Genomic DNA, 23,405 nt, shown 5'->3' with positions numbered 1-23,405 from the left:
TAAATTTTTTATCAACGGTGATGATAAAACAAGTTTAAGCCAGAAATGCCACGGTTGTCTTTTTGTGCTGATGTTCCTAAACTCAAAATTTTCCTATCATGTAAGTGGTGTTGTCTTTATTGATTATTTCTGCATCTTAACATTTATTAGAGCTGCATAAGAGATAGAGCTGCCCCAAACACAAGTTCTGCTCCTTTGTTAAAAGTGTAAGAGCTACACTTTAACACAATGCTGAAAAATAATTATTTAGAACTTCCACGTGTTGTCAGACATGTCGTTTGTTTCCTTCCCTAGAAGGTAATGGCACTAGATTCTATACAAATATCTTATGTTGCCTTCTGATTTTTATTTTGTGGTGACACCAGTCTTGAATCTTCAAATATTTACGTATACAGTGAAATGCTATTTGCAATAAATTCAAGATAAATGTTTTAACGGTAGTTATTTGAAGGTTTTCTCCTTATTTTCCTTTGAATCTCTTATCCACAAACTCTTTTTGACAGTGAAATATATTTAAATTTGAAGGAAAACTGCACTGTGTTTCAGTAGTTATACTGTACTTGTATTAAAAAGAAATGCGTTCTTGCAGAGTTCTGTATCTACTTCAGTCACGTCCAATGGATTACAGTTCCAGAATGCTTTTCGCAATTACAACATCTGCCACATCTGTAAGTTTCTAAATTTTAGTTTTAGCTTGCTACTTACGAAATTTTTATCTCTTATTAAAATCAAGTGTTGTCTGCTTAACTGTGTTGGTTTCATTCTAAGGGCTCTGCGTCTGTCTTTGGACGGTTTGTATGTCTGTGTGAGCTCTATGCTTCCCTACCTTCTCCCCTCCCTTTTGGAGTAAAATTGCGTTGAATTTTGCTGTTGACTGTCAAGAGCAGCCCTTGAACCCTGGGGTTTCTAAATTTATTATTGATAGTATGTGAAAATAGCTTCACTAAATATTTTCCAGAACATGCTTTAAACTAGTATAATAATATATTGGCTCACTTTGAGTGGAATTGAAACAGAGGGGAAATTATTTTAGCACAAACTTAACCTTCAGCCACTCACCTGTACTAAAGATATTTATGATACTATATATCACAAGTATTTTTCTTGCCTGTATGAATAGCCTTAAATCTATAAAAACAGCTGGTTTAGCAGTGTTCTTTGAAGTTGACATATTTCAACTAGGTAGTATAAAAGTTGGATGTAAACCAGTCTGTTACTTAGCATGTATTTCTGCTAAACGCATTTCTGCCACAAGTCTTAGAAAAAGCCTGCAACATAACCTGCTTTCCAGTTGTTCATCCAGTTATTGCAAACTTTCACTGTGTTTTTGTTGTTTTTTCTCCCCTTTCAGCCAATTGGTGTTAATCAGTTGACATTTGCTCACAGGAGCAGAGCGCTTAAGTGTCTGCTCTACTTGGCAGATACCAACACTGTGGAAACACTCTTCAAGAAACCCATTGAGAAAGTAAAGTAAGAGGAATTTTCCTTAAAGTGTTCCTTAATGATGATGTATTGTTAGTCTTTTAACAGACCTTGGAAAGAAATATGTATTTGCAAAATTATTCTTTTTAATAATTTTTTGAGCTTTTAAAATTTCTGACGAGCATAATTAGCTCTTTTAACTTCACTGTAATGCCGTCCAGTATATCAGATGCCTCATATGTGAACCTGAAAGTAACATAACATGTGGATAATATTTTCCAGATTGCAGTTACTTCTGTTGTAATTGAACGTTTTTACTTCAGTAAGATTTCATTAATTTCTTTCATAAGTATAAATACTGTCTACATTTTTTCCTTTTCTTTTTAAAGCAACAGAAGAATACTTTTCCAATAATCTCCTGAGTTTGATTATGTGAGTTATAATAATCACTATAAATATCATTAGCTTCTGGTTTTTGTGATTTTTTTTTTTCAGGTATTTTCTAAAATGCTGCATTTATCTGGCAGAGTTTGAAATCTTGAATATTCCATATACCTATGAATCATTTCATAAGAGTCCTAAGGAAGGAATGATAAAGGGGCTGTGGAAGAATCACAGCCATGAACCCACGGTATGCTTTTTAAATCCTTTGTGATTTTTTGTTTGTTTGTTATGCATTTGTGTGGAATGTACACCTTTCTACATAGTACATCTATTTCTAAACAGATGTTGCTCCAATATGCTCTGTCCTACTCATACACTACTCATGATACGCTACTCATAATTATTTAAAAGTACTGGTGGATATGTAGGAGTTACCCCAAAGACTCTCCTCTTTCAGAATACTAAAAAAAAAAAAAGGTTAATGTGCTGCATACTGCTCATCACATAATTATTTCCTGCTACTTACCTGAAATACAGACATGCTAGTCTAAAATTTGAAAACCACAGATGATAAAAGCTTTATTTAGCCTTTGTAAAATTAGAAAGTAAGTATCAAGTATAGGTGTTTCTTTGTTGTTGTGTTTGTTTGTTTAATTCTCTTTGCATGTTGAAAATTATTTTCCATGCGGCTTGGTTAAGACCTTTCAGGAGTTAAAGGTCCCTGTAATACCAATAAAATCTTAAATTATGCTGACAAACAGTAAAGATTTGAAGATGATGAATGTGTGTTTATTAAAATAAAGTGTATCCTTACTCTTCTTTAGGCTGTTAGGCTGGTGACAGAACTGAGTCTAGAATACAAAGTATATGATTCCCAGCTGTGGAATGGTCTACTACAGAAACTTATTGGTTTCAATATGGTAAGGAATTTTTAAGCATTAATTTCTGCAGTGATGTGAGGAAAAAGCCTTTTTTTCCATCACTGATTTCTAAAGAATGTGATTGCATAAATAGTAAACCTACTGTGAGCAGCTATCTTTATTTATAGTTCAGGTTGTTTGCATTAAACCGATGAAGCTTTGAGGAATTTGTATTTTACCAGTACTGCGTGAGAATGTTGATCTTAAATTATTATAGTTGTACTTTTTTTTTTTCTTTAAGGCACAAGGCCTTTCAGATGGCAAGACTAAATCCTATGATAACTTGAAAATTGTCTTAATATCATTAAAACTGTGTATTACTTTATAAAATTATAGTTGTATGTTAATGTATATACACAAACGTGCACAAACAGGTGTATATCTGTATGTGTATACATACATGCTCAAAAAATATTACCCCTGTAATTGATTATGATAATAATCCTGATTTTTGTCATTTATAATGTCAATTACCTCTTACTGTCAAACTGTACATTATGTTGCTACAACCTAAGGAGGAAATAGATGTACCTGGCAATATGGTTATATCAGGAGCCAGGTATTCAAGCTAGCTTTAATCTAGTAAGAATTTTGCAACAGTACCAAAGAAGATAGAATTTAAGTTTATGAAGTTTTAACTTTATGAAGTTTTCAGCACATTATATTAAGGCTACTGAAAATCTTGAGTATTTACTGAGACAACATATACTACTACTGCTGGTGATAATTTAATTTACATAAATCCTATTTCTGTGTGCATCAGTTACTCACCTCAAAGGAACAAAGGTGCCTTGAAGAACTGTTAATTTGCATTCTGCAGACAAGAAGAATAATCCAGTTCTGTACATTATTGACAGTTCTTCAAAATCACTGTGGCATTTTATAATGGGATATTTTTGTTTCAGATTCAGTATCTACGAAAAGTTTTGATAGCAATTACTGGGATTCATTCATTATGGGAGGTAAGCAAATATTCTTCAGCTCCTACTCTTCCCTTAGCAAGCGTTTATCGTTCTATTTGTGTGTTAGTGAATGGCAGCAATCTACTAAGAAGAGTGTTACTCATTGAAGAGATGCCTTTTGAATGAGTATTTTTGACACCTGCAATATGCAGATGAGTATAGTTATTAATGAGTAAAATAGTGTATTTTGCTCTTGAGGCTCCTTCAGTAAACACTTATTTGGACGTTTTTGTTGACAGAATAACTTAACCATCAGTCAAAATATAGCAAAATCTTAGATTACGCAATAAGGAAAGCAATGTTAGGGAATAATTCATCCAGTATACAAAAGAAAATCAGGCTTCTTCTACCTACAGTGGGTCAAGTCAAGATGTCTGTGTTTACATTTAGTAATAAGCAAACAAAGTTGTAACTTCTAAAACCTTTCTGTCAACAGATTCCCAACTTCAGTCGAGCTTGGCGAAGTGTGGTTCTGTCACCATTTCTCACAGGTAGGATTGTTATTAATTACCATGCTTGTATAGAAACTTAGTTATGTATTTACTTTATCATGGCTTCTTTATTCCTTAGCTTCATGTCCACCAAGTCCTAAACAGGTAGAGGAATGCTGTGAGTGTTTCGTGATTCTGCTCAAGTAAGTACATAATGCATACTGAATTTGGATTAATTTGAGTGGGAATGCCCTGTTTGTAATTTCTCTTCCAACAACCTGGCCTGGAACACGCAAAGGAGCTCTAAAAAACGGGGAACCTGAGGCGTGGGGAAGAACCTTTTGCCTGTTGTGGAAAGGGCAGAATCAGGGCACGTATTCAAACAGAAATTCTGTGCTTAGACTGTTCGCAGTGTATGCGGTAACTCAGTACCTTGGCTATCTAAACGGTGCTTGGAACAGGGACTTTGCGCAGACTGCTGAAAACCAATTTATCTGCCCCTCTCACTGTCCCCACAAGGGATATCTGTTCTTATCCTGACACTTTAAGACTCATGTTCAACCCAAAAAGCCCAGTTATCTTTTTTTTCTTAATATTTTGGGAAATAGGCTATATTATGGATTAAGCCAGAATATAAGAGAAAAAAATATTCATTTTCCTACAAAGAATAAACCTGACATGGTAAAAAAAAAAATAAAAATCTAGTATGCCTGTACACATGGTTAACCTATATTATATTAAGGTTCCAACCATCCTATACATGCAAACAGTTTTGCATTACCTTTGCAATGTATAAAAGCACAATAACCTTAGATTAGTAGTATTTCAACTAAAGAACAGATTACTCCCATTTCATGGCTATAAATCAAAGGTTGTAATGTTGAGAACTTTCCTCATCTTCTTCTGAAGGTGTCCTGTTTTGGCTGACTTGGACGTCATTGGAATAGCTAAACAATATGCACAGTTGGACCTTCCAGCTCTTGCCTTGGGATGCCTGTTGCTGATTCCTCAGTCTGAGAAGCGAGAGCAGCAAATTCAGGTAACCAAGAAGTTTTGTGTTGCAGCTGTGCAAAGGAAATGTCATTAAGCCTGTTGTATTCAATGGAGGCTGTGCAAGATGACAACTTCTAAACTCCAGCTTGTTTGAATATATCACTGCTGACAGCTGCTAGACATCTCCCACCCTCAGAGGCTACGGCCTCAGACTTCTCCTTCTGAAAGAGATCGTGTGAACACTTCCCTGTTTTTTTAAGTTTTGACTCATTCTCAGCAGCTTTTTGTCACATGACTTCGCCTTTTGTGGGTTAGAGAACATCTTAGGGGATCCCACCCTCAATCAGTTATGAAGTCAGTAATATCCAGCAGGGGGCTTTAGCAGCTGACTCATCCATTTACTTCCTGAAAACATGCACCAAAGTATCAGGTTCCCTGATAACGTGAACAGTCAGTATGCAGGGGGGGAAAACCAACAACCAACCCACACGCAAGTCATATGCCAAAGCAGTGTGTGAAGCTGGTGACAACACAGATAATTGCTGAGGTGCTAGCAGTAGGCCAGTTTAACAGCCGACCGACCATAAAAGTACAGAATCCTGCTCTGGAAAAGTGTTCAGACTTGAAAGCTCATATTTAGAAAAATGCTTGATACACATCACAAGTTCTGATGTAAACCTTCTCTCTTAAAGCCATTTCCTCATTATTTGCGTATCTAGTTTCCTTTCTCTTCTTATCTCTTTCCATTAATTTATGCTCTGCATCATTCTCACAGACGAAGCGTATAGGCTGTTCCCCTATCTGTCCTGAGCAAGCTGGCACTAGTAGAGGCACCTTAAATTCTTAGATTCCCATTCATTTCCATTTGAAGTTAAGCCAGGAACATTTTCCCAACTTACAGCACCAATGTAAGATGTAGTCTGCTGGCAATGAGTCAAAAGAATCTGTAACCACTACAGTGAGATACCTTTTGAAAGTTAACAGCGTTAGTAATTACTACTCTTTCAGTCAAATTGTACAGATCGTGGTTTGAGAATTTCATGTTTATACCTCGAATTTCATAACGTTAATTGTTTCTGAGTAAGTAAAATACTTGTTCTGAAGGGAAAGAGCTTATGCTTTATTCACAGAATGTTAAATTTATTATTTTTTTTTTCAAGGGTTTCTTATCGACATGTAACATGGAAACTGTGCTGCAACAAATAGATGAACATATGAACATTGGAGAAGTGGTGGCTTTTGCTTCTCAGGTAAATAAATAAAATTCACTTAATTTGCCTTTTACTTACAGGCTTTCTCAATGATAACTGTTTACAACCTTTTTTTTGTCTTATAGATTGCCCCTATTTGTAGGACAGCATTGTTTGCAGTAGCACTGTTTTATATTTCTTAACAAATGTTTCAAGCAAAAAGGCCAAATGGCTTATGAAATTGTACTCTCTTGTCTTGCCTTGTATTGCCTTCCTTAAAAGCATGTTTCTTAATTCATTCCTTTATTAGAATCTGAGATTAGTCTTGATAAAAAAGCTGACGTTTTGCAGCACTAAAAAAAAAAAAATAATCATCCTGCTTTTTGGGAGTCCAGTACTGCTCGTTTTATTCAAAGGTCACATTTCTTATTTATAAAGCATTCATATTTTTCCATTACTAAAACTTGAATCTACAGATTAGATCTTTGATTTTGGACAATATCATAAACGAGAAGCTATATGAAAAATTTGTGAGAACTAAGTATTTTCCACTGGTGAAGCAACAACTGATGAATACTCACCGAATGAAAGAACTGGTGGATTACTTTGCCAGCAAGAACTGGTAGGTTAACAAAAAGTAAAACGTGATGCATTGCATATGGAAACTGAATCTCTCCTTTACTTTAGTTTCATTTATTTGAAGTCCTGGAGATTCTCTAGTACTTGCTCTCCAAGTTTTTAAAGCATTGCTAAATTAAAGCAATGCCAATTAATGCCAAAATAGCAGCTTATTGCCCCTGGACTGTCGAGATCAAGCTCAGTTAAAACAGCGGAAATCTTGTCAGAAAAAGCAAACGTTTTTCCTTTGAGTAACTTCACCATACAGTCAGGTGAATTCAGCTCAGTTGCATTATGGAGGGACAGTTTCAGCCACGGTAATGCTCTGAAAACAATAAACAAACTGCCTGTGCTCAGGAATGAGTGGGTTTGCTGCAGTGTTCCAAAAGTTGGAAATACCTATTATATTTCACTTTAAACACCAGTTATCCTGCAGTCAAAATGGGAAACAATAAATAACTATTTAAAGTCTTTTATTTATTTAACAGCTATGGGTTAAATGCTAGGACCTATCTGACTTCAAAAACGTGGAGTTAGACCTGGGTTTATACTTCAGTGTATATAGCCTAAATTCTTGGCTTTTTAAGACAACTTCAGTTGACAAAGTTGATAAACTTTTTCCTCCTACAGCACTGATGATGCAACAGCCCTAATTCAAGAGTATCAAGAGAAATGTGGAAATCTTACTCTCGTAGATAAATCATCATCTGATATTCTGAAGGTAAAACAAAACACTTTGTACCTCATGCAGTATTTTTTCCTCTTTTTATAAACTAGGACTTCCACTCAACTTCTAGCAAAAATACTTGTTAGTGGATTTATTTTAGTAAAATATATTCTATATAATAAAATATCCCTTTAATTGACGCAAGTACATTTTAATTGAATCAAATATGAGCAGTGCTAAACCTTATGCTTTCAAGCTCTTTCACAGGTCTTAAATTATATCCTGTTTTCTAAACCCTTTTAATATTGTCCTCTTGCCCTCCAGGTGTGTATGAATGGACCAGAGGAGACTGGCAAACTAGAACAATCATCAATAAGGTGTTGATTTATCCTTTGTCTTTTCTCCCTCTGCTGGCAAGATAAGTGCTATGCATTAGGAATGTACTTACTGATCAAGTGAACATTGAACTAAAACCTCACTGCTCTTCTTCCAAAAGCTATTGCTAGTTTTCCACATTTTTTTTAACTGTTCTGTGCTGTTTCTACTCCCTACTCTGCCACAATTCATATTTATCGCTTTGATTTTAAGAAGGACTAAAACTGATTTCCTTTACTTTTGTATTATATCTCCGTGTTGAAGTCTGCTGTCAGGATCGCTCTAAGATTTCATTTGCACAAACATAATCTTGCATAACTGTAATAAAATTTTAAATTGGAAGTGTTACACTTCATGTAAAATATACCTTTTAGACAAATTGTAATTTTAATTAAAGCATGAGCACAAATAAACTGACATATCAATATTGACCTTCCAGTATTTTATAAACTTTATGAAGTGGCTGGTAAACTTACTTGTCAAGAAAGGCTATTGACTGAGTAGAACACATTTGGCAAAGTTTCTTTTTAACTTTGTTCTTTATCGTGGTGTAGACATTAAGAAAATGATAGGCATGTATTTCACTGCATAAAATTGCAGTTAGCCAAAGTTTCCTGAGATCCCAAGCTGAAATACTTCCTCTTTTTATAAGGTAAAAATAAGCCTGCTTTAATAGAAATAAGATTATGACACACAAGTAAATATTCTAGCTGATCCTTTAAGTTCTATGGATAACTCGTTAATTTAACTCAAGCCTCTATAACAAATACTACAGAGCTTTTTGCACAGATACTGCACTGAAGAAAATAGTGATACAAAGGACAATATATGCAAAGGAAGCAGGCCATTTTTCTAAATGTTGTACAGAAGACAACAGATAAAGCTCTTTATTTATATTGGAAAATTAGCAGTCATGAGAAGCGGTAGCTGTTAAAATACACGCAGTTCCCTGAGACTAGGGAAAAGTTCCAGTCTTCTTGAACAACCCATTTTTTAGGCTTCAACAGTAGTACAAGTGTTATATGGAATTACACTATTTAAAACCTTTATATGTGGAACAAATTATGTAGACATAATATCAGATATAAGCCATAGATAAAGGAAAGCTTCTCTTTACTGTTTACAGAATTAATGAGACTGTTATTCATTAAAGCATAGCGGTGTTTGGAATGGCTTTGAGTATAAAAAGACTGAAGTTCAACTTAGAATAGTGATTTCACAGTAGGAAGTTATGAAAGTGTTCGTTCTAATTTGTCAAAAATCAATCCAGTTTTTTCTTTTAGCTTAATTAGGAATGAAAAAAAATGCAAATATCAAACGGATTGTGAAGCAAACCTAACACGTCCCCAGTGCCCTTAACTGTTTTGTTCAAACCTTTTACGTTTTTCTTTTAGATGGCACTGAACCAGCACATCAAGCTCTTTGCTAAGCATTAGGTAGACAGTACTGCCAGCCATTAAAAAAAAAAAAAGCTGTTGCTTTTCTTTTTTTTCCAACAACAGTTCATAAAGCTTAGTTTTTCTATGAAGTGAAGTTTATTATAACATTAAGGAACAGTATTTAAACAGTTATTTTAATGGCATATTTTACAAATCAATTCATACAGAGAAAATAAGCAAACACAATGTTGTTTTAAAGTTATTACCAAGAAGCTACATTGTTAAGCTGTTAGCAAGTAAGTGAAGTAGTACTGTAAACTAACAATCAAGTATTGTAGTAACTTGCAGTTCCAGAATGAGATGGTAAAAATGCCAGACAAGCAAATATATTTTAAGATTTTTTGTACTCAATTCTTTCTACTTTCACATCATCTCCAATTAGTTGATAGACATACGTAACTACTGTAGAAGCCTGGATATCCATCAGCACAAATGAAGGAATGATATTGCTAGAAAGAGAGGAAAAAAAATCATATTGTTTGTATATAATAACCTCAGTAGTGTTTCATCATTAGACTTCTTAGCAAGATTCGCTCTCATTGATTCCAGTTTTGTAAGCACAGTACATCAGATCTGAAGCTTTATTCTCTCAGTGTTTCACTCCAGGACACTTAGCAATGACTATAAACCCCTCCTCTGCCTGACATTTAGAATGTAAATATTAACCTTCACAAGGAGTGTTGTTTGTAGTTTAGTTTTGTTATCAGAACAAAAACCCCCACAGGTAGTTCCCATACTCTACTTACTTTTCTAAGGCATGATAAGCTCCTGTAGCTGATCCTGGGTTGATATAGAATTTGTTTTCATGTTCAAATGCCTCAAATTTGTGTGTATGTCCTGAAATGAGGATGTCCACATCAAACTGCCTTTGTAGCAGTGCCAGGCTTGCCATATCACCCCAAGGAATGACCTGATGGCCGTGAATCAGCCCGATTTTGAACTGTCCAACAGTTACAACTTTCTGTTCAGGATAATTCAGGTTCTAAAAATCAAAAGTAAAAAAAAAAAAAACCAACAACACCATATTAGATTTCAGATTTATATTAAAAAGCTACACAAAACACAGAAATGTGGAAAGCCTATCGAAATACCTCGTGATTGGCTCTACCGCTACCAAACGAGAGTTGCAATACTGCTTTTATGAACACTGTCAAGAATTTGGTAAAGACGCAAGGAACTTCAAAGATCTGACAATGGGAGCTCCTCTTGGCTTGAGTCTTAGACTTAGCAGCTAAGTACATAAATTAGGTTTATTCATCCTGATGACAGAAGAGAACTTACTGTGCAATTCATATCAGTTGGAACTCCAACTCTTTTGCTCAGTTTGATTTTCACTCATAGTACTACGTAAGCTCAGTTTGCCAACTTTTACTTAAAGTACAAATAACACAAACATTGCTTTTAGGTAAGAGATTAACCAAATCTCAAGAGAAGCCACTACCTCATCAAAGTCCCCTCTGACAACATGAACATCCCCAGCCAGAGTCTTGAGGTAGTCATAAGTGTCCTTGGTGCAGAGATTTCCCGTGCAGAGAATGTGTTGGATCTTTCCTGGAACCAGCAGCTTTTTGAATTTGGCTGGGAGGCTGTTGCAGCGATGTGGAATGTGAAGATCTCCTAATACTAACACCAACTTACCAGGTGTCACGACAGGGAAGAAAAATCATTACAGATATTTAAGACAAGAATCACTACATAACAGAAAGCACTGCAATGTCATCAGTTTTGTAACTGCATTTTGATATAAAAGCTACTAAAATAAGAATGAAATGGTGATGGAATATTTCTGCATTTGGGTGAAAACAAGGGCCCTTACTAATCTCGAATGGTGTCAAGAGGAGGGCCTTATGAACTTAAGGGTCTACAGAGGTCTTTTTTTATTCTGTTGCTGAAAGCAAGCCACTGCAGAGTATAACAAAAGAACTGTATTAATACTTGATGTAATTTACACAAATTTGGGAACTACCATAAACTATCCCATATTCTGTTTTCACTTAAACATTAAAAAAAGGAAAAGAAAAGATAGAGGACATCTCTACCAGATGTTCTCAAGTACAGACCTGGCTAAACTGTAGTCAATTCCCTTAAACATCCTTCAACCCTGCTTCTTTCTACATTAACTAACTTCTGTGTTTTTATCAAGAAAAAAAAAAATAGCAAATTTGCAATGTGTGTTAATAGTTAACCCGAACAGGAAGCTTGTTCCAAGCCCATACTGTAGGAACCACTGAACAACAGCACAGTAAGACTAACAAAACAATGAAATGAAAAAAAAAAATAACACTGCAGCAGAGAAGGTAAGATAGATTATTGCATACAGTGTTTCTATTACCAGTTTTATCCATTCACAGTTTCATTACAAAATATGCAAGGAAAACAAATTTAATGGCAGCTTCGAAATTATGGGTTCAGATCAAGTAAGGCCATGGTTTGATATTTTAGGCCTTAGGTTGGCTAATAAAGAAGTAATTAATGCAAGCAAAGTAGTGATAAATTAATTTTGCAAGAAGGGCATGGAAAGCTCTATGAAGCATGGGTGTTATGCTTCTACACTGAAACCACTGGATTTAAAGCCAGGCATCCCTGTTAGCCTGATGGACACCTCCCAATTAACTGTGGCAGATTATCCTCCAATCCTAACACTTTGCTGGTAAGACTGTTCCTAAAACGACAGCCATCGAATCTGCGTAAAAGACACAGTCACAAATGTATATACGCCTACATACGTAAGCAATAGTAACCACATCAAGTCACCTTCCTTAATTTTTAGATTTTTAGGCCATGCAGCTATCTTCATGCTTACAGTCACCAGAAAGGCAAAGAGGACTTGGGTGTTTTTCTTTCCCCCTTTTCTAATTAAGAATGTTTTGATGGCCTCATGAAACCCATTCATCTTTAGAGAGCAGATAGTTGAAAATACTGGTAAACAATACAGGAATTCTTCAGTCTACAAACTACCAATTTGAAACCAATCCAGGAAAGAAATACAAAGACACGTCTTTTAATGGCCTTTCAAAAGTTCTCCGAAATACTAACTAGCTCCTTCTTGTGACGATGTACTGGAAAGCAGGTAAAAACGGGTAGCGAGTGATTCTGATCATTAAAGTGGCAATCGATGGGTTCTCTTACTGACACCTCGGGATTCAGGCACGCAGTCCCCGTTCTGCACGTGACGTTTAATCGCACCGCACTGCCGCTTACACGCAGCCCCACTGCAGTCAGCAGAGCTGCACCCAACAGAGATCACCTCCTTCGCTGGTGAGCAGGCAGGGCGCGCTCCCCCAAATCCCACCTGAGCTCCCATTACTTACATTAAAGCTTGGAAAGCCACCGTAACGACGAGTGAAGGCACCCAGGTGTGACTAGGGGCTGGGGTGCAGCCGGGGAGCGAGGAGCAGCGCCTGGGTGCCTCCTGTGTACTGGGGGTGCCTTCTGGGCGCCTCCTGACTTTCTTGGGTACCTCCTGGACGCTTCCTGCCTATCTTGGGTGCCTCCTGGGTGCCTCCTGTGTACTGGGGGTGCCTCTTGGGTGCCTTCTGCCTGCCCTGGGTGCCTCCTGCCTGCCCCTAGGTGGGTCCTGGGTGCCTCCTGCCTGCCCTGGGTGCCTCCTGCCTGCCCTGGGTGCCTCCTGCCTGCCCTGGGTGCCCGCTGGCCGCCCCCCGAGCCCGTTCGGCGCACTTACTCTGTGCCCGGCCTTAGGGGCGGCGGAGTTGATCGCAGACAGGGGAATGGAAAACGGGGTGAGACGCGACCAGCGTTAAACGAAAAGGAAGCAACAGAAAAGAGAAACACAGCCGGATGAACGGGGAGGGGGAAAAAAAAATAAAATAATTAAAATTAAAAAAAAATCACAATTAATGATTTGTCGGCGTTATGAGAGAAGCGTTAAAATAAAAATCATGAGGGGAAAAAATTAAAAACAAGCCGCTCCGAGCGCAGCCCCCCCCGCCCCTTCCCCTTCCCCAGGCCTAGCCTCCCCCCCTCCGCCTCCTCCCCCCCCCCGGGCGCCGGCTGACGGAGCCCCCCGGTAAGAAGCTGCCGGGAGCGGAGCGGAGCGGAGCGCCCCGACCGGGGGACGGGGGACCGGGGGCCGAGCTCCGGGGCCGTGCCCGCCGCCTCTCACCATCCTGCCCGCCGCCGCCCGCGCCTCCCCGCGGAAGCCAAGGCCCCGCCGCCGCTACGGCGCCTCCGCAGGGCCAAGCCGGCCCCGAACGCGTTTCTCCGCCGCCCGCCCCCCTGCGGCTGCATCCGGGGCCCGCCGTGAGGGGAAGGGCGCGGCCATGAGGGGGGTGCTCGGGGGGGCTCCCCTCAGAGGTACCGAGCGCGGGCAGGGTGCGGCGGGGGGGTCCCCTCAGGGCGCTGCCTCAGCGCGGGCACGCGACGAGACCCCCCTGCAGGGCCCTTGGGTGCCCCTCGGGGCGAGGTCCCCGCGCTCGTTGCCGCCGCAAAATGTCTTTTTTCTGACTAAAATGGTGGTCGGTGTGGCCGTGGGGAGCCCTCCGGGGGGACGCCAGGGCATGTCGGCGGCTGCTTGTGCAGGGGGGTGCAACACCTGAGGTGTGCCTCCGTGGGGCAGCCCTGGAAAGCACCGAGGTGCCGCTGCCACGGGAAAGGAAAGAGTAGTTTGCCATCGTGTCTGTTTTCTTGGAAACGTGTGGGAAATGTGGAATGTTCCCCCTTAAATTATCGTGGAGAGGATGCGGTATAACTCGTTTTAACTTAAAATGCACGTTGCACTGTTTTGTTTTGTTTTGTTTCCTGTTAGTGTTTGGAAAAGCAATACACGCCATAGCACGTATTAGCGATGAGTTTTGCTTTGACCCCTTAGAAAAAGGTGTAAGTAAATTTGATTAATTGTCAGTTTAAAATCTTTGTTGGGAATGTGGTTGTTCTGTTGGATATTGCTGTAGCTGTTTTTCTACAGGTACGCTTAAGTCTGAGTTAATTCCCTCTCAGCTCCCTCCACTTTCAACGTGGACAAATGCCATATTTTCTGCAATTGTAATTATGCAGATTATATCCTGGAAGATTCATACCTGCTCTGCACCTAATATTCTTGGAATTTGGTGTTACCCAAGGTGAAGCTTGTCCAGGACATCCGGATTAATACCAAGGGTTTTATTTCTATTGTCACGGGTCAAGAGGTTTATGTTTTGTACCACATCAGAAATTGCGTTTGAACAACATGTTTTTGTATTGGTATGACTCAACAGGAAGAATGCCTCCCATTAATCAAACACCGCTTCCCGCAGAATTAGGGTTTTCTCTAGAGGTTTCTGAGTTAAAAGCGATCGACTCAGCTTGCTGGGTGGCTGGCAGGTCACAAGGGGAGATCCTTTCTTTTCATGCATGAAGTATCCCGTAGGTGATGGTAAAGGCTTTGCTCGTTTGTGTGCCTTGTGTGGATGGGCGTACAGGAAGATTGTTTTAGAACAGGCTCCAGTCCTTCACATAGCTCAAACACAAGCTGGAGCTCTGAGTGATTAGGTAACTCACACTTCAAAGCTTAACTCACACACTTAAATATCCCGAGATTGGATTCCTGTGCCTGCATTACACCTGTGACTTCTGACCAGTAATAATAAAGGTGATAAGTCTGAACATGATAATATGCATGATCCATCTATATTTGTTCTGAGACGGACACATTTAAAGGTTTTGTGGCTTACGTATGTTCCTGAAGCACGGAGGTAGCTTTTTTTCTTTTTTTAAAGATTCAGTATATAGTATAGTATATTCAAACTATTCAGAAATAGTTTGGAGTTAATGATTTTACATTTCTTTTCAGCTTGCCTTAAGATCAGTGAATTCTTCAAGGTCAGCGTATGCGTACATCTTCTTCTCATCTATGTTTTTTCAACATTACTGCTGGACAGCTGTGTCTCAGCCATGTCAGAAAGAAAAACAGTTATCACTTCCATGTAAATTATTCATTAAGGTATGTTTTAACAGTTTGTTATGCCCAGCTTTGAAAGCAGCGAATTAGCTCAATTTCCAAATGAAATTATAGGGGGAGGAGGATCATACAGGCATGCAGATCACTCTGAACTTAAGTGCTTCTGAGCAATTCTGCGAAAGAGAGTATTCGTATTTAACTGTTTAAAAGGTGTACTTCTGAGCTGTGCCCAGCGGTTTCCAAAGCCTGAATCAGTTTAATCTTGGGGTGAAGGAATACTGCGTTTCTGGCTCTTGGGTGTTTCTCCTGTAGCCTTTGAGAACAGTACAGGCCAGGAGAGCTCTGACCAGTTGTTCAGCAAACAGCCCTGTCAGCCACGTACTGCAGTCGTGGGTGAGGCTGGCAAAGATCGGTTTCGGCTGCCTCCACGTCTGCTTACAAAGCAGTCTGGGGAAGCCATAAAAGCTCGAGATGAACTGCATGAGGCTGGGGAATAACGTTGCAAAACTTCTTGGTGAGTAACCTCTGCGCTGATCTTTTTTCTTCCCCAGTCAGTTCTTCCTGTATTTAGATGTGTAAATGTGCTGGAAAGGAATGTAGAGAAATGCAGCATTTATACAAATACTAATGAGCATCACATAACTTTTCAGCTTCTCTGCAGAAATGGTAGGTTACGCAAAAAGTCACTTTCCAGAAACAGAAGCAGTTTAAAACAGCAGGATAACATAATATTTAGTGTAATTACTAACTGAGTGTTGTTGATGGAACATTATGCCAAACACTTTCAGGCTCTTCACATCAAAATTTGTATTCAGCATGTACGTCACCTTGTTAAAAAAAAAAAGTTATGACAGGATTTATCAGACTAACTTTCTTCAGTTCAGTAGTTATGCATACTGTATATTAATTGTCAGTCCACAGCTTACACCATTTAGAATTAGGCTGGATTCAGTTCTGAAAAACACACTTTATGGAATTTAAAAGGTGAGGGAGGGAAGTCCTGCCTTGGCAGGTGTTTGAACTTGAGGATATAGTGGGTCTTTCTGCTAATAACACTGCAGCTCTTTAACGTGGTAGCAGGTCTGATACTCTAATTCCAGCAGAACAGCGTGAATGTCCATTGGCATTAGTCTCTGCAAAACTCATACAGAACCATAGCTTGCTGAGCCTGGCTGTGTTTTATATTATTAAACAAATCTAGCTTATATAAAGAGGTTATATATTGAATGAGGTCTCAAGACAAATAAGCTCACTTAGTTCACACATCAGCTCCTGCTTATCTAGAAACAGAGACCTGTAGGGTTTGCGTTATGTATTCCACCACCATTTATATTACTGTAACAGTTAAATATTGAAGATTTTTTTTTTCCTATGCATTTGTTGGACTTGTTGCTGTTCATTCATTTGCTGTGAATTCTTAAAAAACTCAGATGCTGGAGGGAATAACTAATAGGATGAAGGAAGTGTTAGATGGCATTTTAATTCAGTCTTCTATTTGTGGGTGAGTTACTGCTATAGTCAGTTACTTTCTCTATTGAGATGTCTTAAAAGAACAATTAATACTAAAAAAAAAAAATAGAATTTTAGACCCTTGATTTTTAGACTTTAATGTAAGCATTACAATTCTAACTATTGATTTTTGTTCATATGCTTTATACTTAGGTATTATAAAAACATATAATCTGACTTTCCAAGAATGTGATCCACTGCAGGCTGTTTTTGCAAAGCACATGTGTCCGAACATACTTAAAGTCCACTCCAGGTAATGAATAGAAAAGTATTTTTTCTGAAGAGAAATCATCCAGAAGACAGTACTGCTGTTATAGTTATTAACATAAACAAAATTTGGTTAGGGCCCGCAGTCAAAAATGGTGAGTTGCTAAATCCATTGTTCTAATACTTGATATGTCACATTACAGCTTCAGAAACAGGGATCATTCTGCCATGAATCCTGCTGCAACCTTGAGAAGTGTGTAGTGTATAATTTGAATTCACACCTTTGATCAGCTTCCACCTCCAGCAAATAAAAGGGTGCTTAAATTTTATGGGCAAAGAATCCAGTAATAAAAGTAGAAGGGTTTTTAATTGCCGTATGTACGCATATAGAAAGGTAGCAGCGCTATATGTGTACACGAGGCTGATTGGGCAACATACACAGGTATTAAATGTAAGCAAATCTGATTTCATAATTGCTAGTTGTATTTTTAGATTTCTTACATACCTAGTACTGTATAAATCAGCTTTAAAGCTACAGCATAACTTGAAGGGTTGCACATTTCAAAGGTGTTTTTTCCAACAATATTGCCAAGGAGCAATTTTAATTTCTAATGCCAGTAACAATTGCTAGATAATAACTTGTGTCATGTAAAATTATTTTAATACTAAATTAAATTTTATAGGCTGCTGGCTGATATAATGATCCACTTTCCAACCAGTCAAGAAGAAGTAACTTTATCGGTTACCCCAATGAAGGTTTGTTTCAGGAGTTATTACGCTGAGGAAGACGCTGGTAAGGAAATGCAAAATCCAAAGGGCTATTGGGACTACAGAACGGGTGAACTGCAGGAATAACAACCTGCAACAGAAATGGAAAATGCATTTCATGGCTGAATGAGATGGAGATAATTTTAAGTCTGACTGCCATCCTCTGGCTTAAGAAACGATGGTTTTAATAATATTTTCCTGGTATCGGTGGCAGATAGCAGACTGAGCAGCCAATTGAAATAAATTACACCATTTGCTGTAGGCTTCAACAGAGGTAATTACCATGCTGTAAGAGCAGAAGCATGGAAACAGACAGGGAAAAGGAGATAATATTAGGCTTTAAAATGAACTATTTAAATCAGAGTAACATAATTAGAGAACTGATACTGTTACAGAGTGTATCTAGCATGTTAGCTGGCCTAATACTGTTATGTTGTGTGTTGTTATTTTCGGATCTGAGATGGAGAACAGTCCAGATTCTTGGCGTGTGACTCAGACTAATTTTAATGTTATGATTGTGTTTTTGAAGTACAGGTTCTTGTGTATCATATAATAAAGGGATGCTTTTCATGCTTCTGACCAAAGCTGAGGATAATGACCTGGAAAAAGATGACTGCCTGGAGTGTAGGTGTGGGGATTGTGCTTAGAACAGGCTAAAACAGTGGAGAGCAAGAAGGATTAAGTGGTGGAAACTGACAGAAGTGAAACAGGAAAGAAATTACTGAAAATACTATAAAAAGATTACATTTTGAAGGAAAAAATATTATTTTAAAAACATACTTTTAAAAGCATTATTGTAAGAAGGAGAGTGAAAAAATAGTAGGTAGAAATGCAGTGGGATACCGAAAAAAAACAAACAATCAAACGGGAGAAAAAGAGGAATGACAGGTGCGGTTTTTGTTGCATAGCATGCGATGCAGAGTACTGCCTGCAGCAGATGTTCTGCGTGCTCTGAAACAAAGCGTGTCCTTTGAACATACCAGCTGCTGATGGATTGGGTTTTTCCACATTCAGGTTTAATTTTCAGAGACAGAAATTACAGCTTCTGCCTAGGCTTGTTTTCATTTGCACGTGGTAGGCTCTGCCTTGAAGTTGGCAGGTATGCTGTAAACATTTATTTTTGCAGTTCTAAGGAACTTAACAAGAGTGTATTTGACCATGCAGTAGGGCCTTGGTGAAGGCTGAGAAAAAAACTCTTCAGCAAAGAAAGAGGAGGCTGGGACTAGTTTAATACTTCCCTAGCAGCCTGGCTTTGGAAGAGAACTGCTTAAGCTGGTGTATTTTTCTGAATGCCTCTGAGACTGGGATGCATCATGGTAGTACCCTCTTATTTTCTTTTCACACACCTGATAATAGCTAGCGAGTAGTCAGATGACAGCAAGCAACAATTGAATACCTGATGCTGGAGAGCTTATTTTCCATCGTCATTTGCATAGTATCAGGAAAAGATGACGATTTGGAATAAGTAACCCAAGTCCGCTTTCATGGTCCTCTAATCACAATTGCTGACAACCATCAATCCGTTACAGTCATGCTGCATTTTGGTCTTCCCATCTCTGCAGCAGTAAGAAGCTGGCAATCGCATTTGTGATCAATGCCTGTAGATAAAGCAGATTTACAGGAACGACAGCAGGCATCAGGACTCCATCGCATAGCGGAACATGAAATAAGTTCTGTTAAAAGCTGTGTAAATCCCCATAATATGCTGTAAATAATTTCAGGAGTTTTTTATTTTATTTAAATATAAATTTAGATAAGCTAAACATCTATTATTGTTAGTCACCATTTGTTGAGACAGTGCTAACAAAAGCATCATGATTTAATTGTAGTTTTGAGTTCAAATCTCACTGTTCTGAATTCTCGACTTTATTTCAAACAGACTTTTCAAAGACAATGCTTACTGAAATACAGCTAAATCCAGATGAATTTGACTACTTCCAAGTTGGAGTAGACTCTGAAGTGACGTTTTGCCTTAAAGAATTGAGGGTAAGTTAAGGATTTGTCAATTTCCATTAATTTGCATGACTTGATGTGGGCAATGAAGAACAATTCCTCCTGTAAGTGTTGCACCAGGCCTCCTGGCTGGTAGCAGGATTTCACCAGCTGGTTAAGGATTGGCTTTAAAAACAGGCATCCTTAGGACACTGCAGAGTCCCTCACAGCAGCCTTTGAAAGGCAAAGCTTTTAAACCAGCAGAAAAGTAATTTCAGTGCTGGGCAGACACATAACTACTGGAGAAGGCATCATTGGCACAGTAGTTCTACTGCAGAGGTTTCTTAGGCAAAGCTCCAGGCGGAGAAGGCAGGAAATGCACTCTAGAAGCAGTAGACTTTTACTTTACTTTTTTTGCCAGTAAACAACAGCTGGAATAAACGTGTTCTCTAATGTTAATCTTCGTCTGTGTTTAAAATAGCACTTAACCACGCACCCCTTCTTTTCAGGGACTGCTGGCATTTTCCGAAGCTACCCATGGTCCTGTCTCAATCCATTTTGACGTATCTGGGAAGTACGTTCTGGAACTACCTATCTCGATATAGCACAGTTACAACTCTACAGCTGTTTTTTTTGACTGCAGGTCACTTGATACGTATTTAACTGTAAAAAAATGTTCACTTCAGAATAGAGGCTCTATTTCTAATTAATTTGCAATACAGGGTTAAGTAGTTTGTTACTGCGCATAAAGCATTTAACATGGACACCTGGATTACTAAACTAGCCATGCAGTCTAGCAAGCACCTACAAGCTGCCTGGACACTTCAGGTTCTCAAGCCTAATACATGCAGTTTTATTTAGTGGACAAAAGAAATAACACATTTTTAGTTTAAAATATAACTTTAGCAGTTTTTTTTTAAAACTACAATTTAACTAAGCATAATATTATGTAGTATTTGCTTGTTGATGTATTTATATCTAAAAGGAAGCCATCTTAGGTTCTTAAGCAGCAAATATTAATTTTTTCAGCTGGGTATTTTGTGATCTGCATGTATAGAATTGCACGAGCCGTGTTTCCTCCCAAAATGTAATGATGCATGCTGCTTCATCTCTGGATATTTGTGTTTAGACCAGTTGCTTTCAGCATGGAAGACATGGTGCTGGAAGCCAGCTTTATTTTGGCTACATTGTCTGACATCGACAAGGGGACAGCTTCCCAGGAGCCCCCGTGCTGTTCACGGATTCCAGAAAGGTAACAGTGGGATGAGGGAGGCAGGTTGACTTTGCAGGCTGAAAAGTTGAAGTTTTCCCGCTAAGTCAAAGTGATCTGTGTATTCTTGCAGGGTGTTCGTAAGCATTGTACTGATCCTGTAGCCTTTTTTCAGAGGAAAACTATGAACTAGATACATTCGGAAAAAGGTTGAAGTAGTTTGAGGCCCAGCCAGAGCATGACAGAGAGACCTCAGTCTCTTTCTCCACCTGTGGATTCTTTTCATCAAAGCACACGGCTACGGTGTGCTGTTTGTAAGGCAGTGCCACAGATCAGACAGCCACCGGGTGCTTGAGCAGCCCGAGTCACCTCACGGGTCTCTTACCATTAGCGAGCGTGCAAGGGAATGGTTTTAGCCACACAGACAAGTTCCATTATCTTGTACCACTGAGGAACCGTGGCTGTAGCAAAAGGTGAGCCAGCAGCCAAGCCTTTTGGCATTATTTCTTAATATCGTGAACAGCACTGAAGCTTCTGGCACAAAGGAGAGCATTTCCGCACTAGCCTCTCATTAGCTTTACCTCCATGGAGTTCTGTTGCTGTAAGAGGGGAAGATACTTGCTGAATCTGTTGTAAAGCTGTAATGCCTGCCATTAGCAGGCAAAGACACTTTAACAAAGACACGCAGAGGCCAATTACTAACCTGACCTACACTCTCTGATCTAGCTCAAAGGCGTACGTGGGCAAATCTGAAAACTCCTCCATGGGTAAGGACTGTAATGCAGAAGCAGTTGCTTCCAAAAAGCCACGGCAGAATGAAAACGAACAGAACACAGAGCTAGCAGCACCTGCAAGACCTGTGGCAAAACAGAATACGTGCAACTCGGGGAACGTTTTTAAAGATCTTGAGGGAACAGCCATGCCTGAGCCAGACGACCAAGCAGTGCTGGAAGCAGAGTCAAGAGAAGCTCATTATCACAAGGTAAGGACACTCCCAGTCATATTTATGTTGTATTATAAAACAGTGAAAACCTTAGCTGGCATTTAAAAGCTGGATGCTGTGTGTAGTCCAGGGGCTACAACTACATGGTGGTACTCAGTGTTCCACGTGGCATTTCAATGGAACCAGCTTTCATAGCAGCGTAGCTGACAAAAACACCATGTTTAGCTATAATGCTGAAAATAGTTTACTAGGAAACACCACCACAGACTGACAGAGACTTTAAAATGTATTTTAAAAATGGCAAAAGCATCAGAAATAATTAATTAACCCCCCAAATTCTGTATCACATGCATCACGTCTTACTCTTGTAAACGTTGCATTTTCCAGTTTCAGTTCTTGTTCTTTGGAGCAGTTTCTCCTAAGAAGGATGCCATCAATCACACCTCCCATAGTTTAGCAACAGCTAGTGACACTGAAGAGGATTTTGGCAACATGCAGAGCTCCCAAGTTCTCTAGTAACACGAGGTGTACGAATCCAAGACTAATGTGGACCGCCTTGAAAGACAGAAGCGTATTTGACATGGCGTAGAGCAGTTTCTGGCTTTAGAAAGTTTAATTCTGTTACAAAAATGTCCTGCAGTTCTTAGGCAAGCTGGAACTTCATGGAAGCTACTTGTTTGGTAAATTGCATTTCACTAACATCTATTGGGAAGTGGATGGAAATTCCACTCAAGTGTGTTTGTTTTTTTCCCCTCCAAGGGGAATGTACCAAAAAGGCAGAACTACTTGGTACAGAGTACTCTATCATTTCCTGCCGTGTCAGTACCGGTTAAATGTTTATTCTCTACATTAAGCACCAGTACTAATAATTTTAAAGCCGTAGCTGCTGTCATAATATAAATTTAGGTCGTTTAGATTTGTATATGATGTATTCTGTAGACACATTGCTTTGCATGTTCAGCTTTCCAGTCTCACAAGAGAATTCAAATTGCGTTAGCACTTCAGACAAATTAAGCTACTGTTGTAAAGTCGGAAGCACTGAATAGGAAACCCACCTACTGCAGCACAGCCAAATAAATACATTATTGCTACATAACAGCTGGCATTCTTACAGAAATCTTGTAGAAGTAGTATTTAGCTGAATAAATGCATTTCTATGACAACTTTGGTTAAAGAAATAAAAATTGTGATTAAAAAATGATTTGAAAACACGGCTTACGAGTTCTTGTGTTTCAGCCTTCAGTTGTTCTTTTCCCTTCCCTCACCTCCTCCAGCAGAAGTCAGTGACGGGGCTCTCTGGCCCTGGTCACTACATCTCAACAACAAGCCACAAAACTGCTTGCAGCCACTTTCCTGGGGAGAGAACATCCACAAATGCTTTTTGGTGCAGCAGGATAATGGATCGATGTGATTTATACTGAACAGAGCTGGAGATCTGTACAACAGCAGGGCACACGTTTGCTCACTGCTAAACAAGCTTGCAGAGAAAATTACCGTGTAGTATTTCCAAAGTCGCACTCAAAATACTGACATTTCCAA

General features: G+C 39.0%; 3 protein-coding genes across 8 annotated transcripts in view; 2 read left to right on the top strand and 1 right to left on the bottom strand.

The window, feature by feature from the left end:
* Positions 1–8,387, top strand: part of KNTC1 (kinetochore associated 1) — a 38,417-nt gene extending 30,030 nt beyond the window's left edge. The window contains exons 53-64 of the mRNA XM_083804172.1: positions 590–668; positions 1,352–1,470; positions 1,918–2,053; positions 2,631–2,726; positions 3,632–3,688; positions 4,125–4,179; positions 4,259–4,322; positions 5,029–5,158; positions 6,273–6,362; positions 6,779–6,924; positions 7,551–7,641; positions 7,912–8,387. Of these exons, the coding sequence (XP_083660298.1) occupies positions 590–668; positions 1,352–1,470; positions 1,918–2,053; positions 2,631–2,726; positions 3,632–3,688; positions 4,125–4,179; positions 4,259–4,322; positions 5,029–5,158; positions 6,273–6,362; positions 6,779–6,924; positions 7,551–7,641; positions 7,912–7,971 (1,123 nt within the window). The 3' untranslated portion in view covers positions 7,972–8,387. The remainder of the gene's footprint in view (positions 1–589; positions 669–1,351; positions 1,471–1,917; positions 2,054–2,630; positions 2,727–3,631; positions 3,689–4,124; positions 4,180–4,258; positions 4,323–5,028; positions 5,159–6,272; positions 6,363–6,778; positions 6,925–7,550; positions 7,642–7,911) is intronic.
* Positions 8,388–9,478: 1,091 nt separating this feature from the next.
* VPS29 (VPS29 retromer complex component) lies at positions 9,479–13,664 on the bottom strand. Its single transcript, XM_083804254.1, has 4 exons — positions 13,525–13,664; positions 10,843–11,034; positions 10,148–10,383; positions 9,479–9,850 (listed from the first exon to the last, which is right to left on the bottom strand). Exons 1-4 carry the CDS (start codon positions 13,525–13,527, stop codon positions 9,733–9,735), a joined length of 549 nt encoding a protein of 182 aa, XP_083660380.1. The 5' UTR covers positions 13,528–13,664; the 3' UTR covers positions 9,479–9,732.
* Positions 13,548–23,078, top strand: RAD9B (RAD9 checkpoint clamp component B). 6 transcript variants are annotated; one of them, XM_083804230.1, is made up of 11 exons: positions 13,548–13,715; positions 14,167–14,237; positions 15,190–15,339; positions 15,849–15,963; positions 16,960–17,059; positions 17,697–17,806; positions 19,661–19,767; positions 20,223–20,287; positions 20,843–20,965; positions 21,650–21,905; positions 22,254–23,078. In XM_083804230.1, the coding sequence occupies exons 1-11, from the start codon at positions 13,682–13,684 to the stop codon at positions 22,380–22,382; spliced, it is 1,260 nt and encodes a 419-aa protein (XP_083660356.1). In that variant the 5' UTR covers positions 13,548–13,681; the 3' UTR covers positions 22,383–23,078. The 6 variants fall into 6 exon arrangements, with proteins under 6 accessions (XP_083660356.1, XP_083660357.1, XP_083660359.1 ...); XM_083804231.1 differs by lacking the exon at positions 14,167–14,237 and having other exon boundaries at positions 13,578–13,715; XM_083804233.1 differs by lacking the exons at positions 13,548–13,715; positions 14,167–14,237 and adding an exon at positions 13,722–14,103.
* The last annotated feature ends 327 nt before the right edge of the window (positions 23,079–23,405 follow it).

Source organism: Anser anser, assembly GCF_964211835.1.
Source record: "Anser anser genome assembly, chromosome: 18".
In the NCBI taxonomy this organism is placed as follows: Eukaryota; Metazoa; Chordata; class Aves; order Anseriformes; family Anatidae; genus Anser; species Anser anser.
The sequence above is the reverse complement of the archived record's forward strand: the minus strand, read 5'-3'. Positions and strand labels throughout refer to the sequence as shown.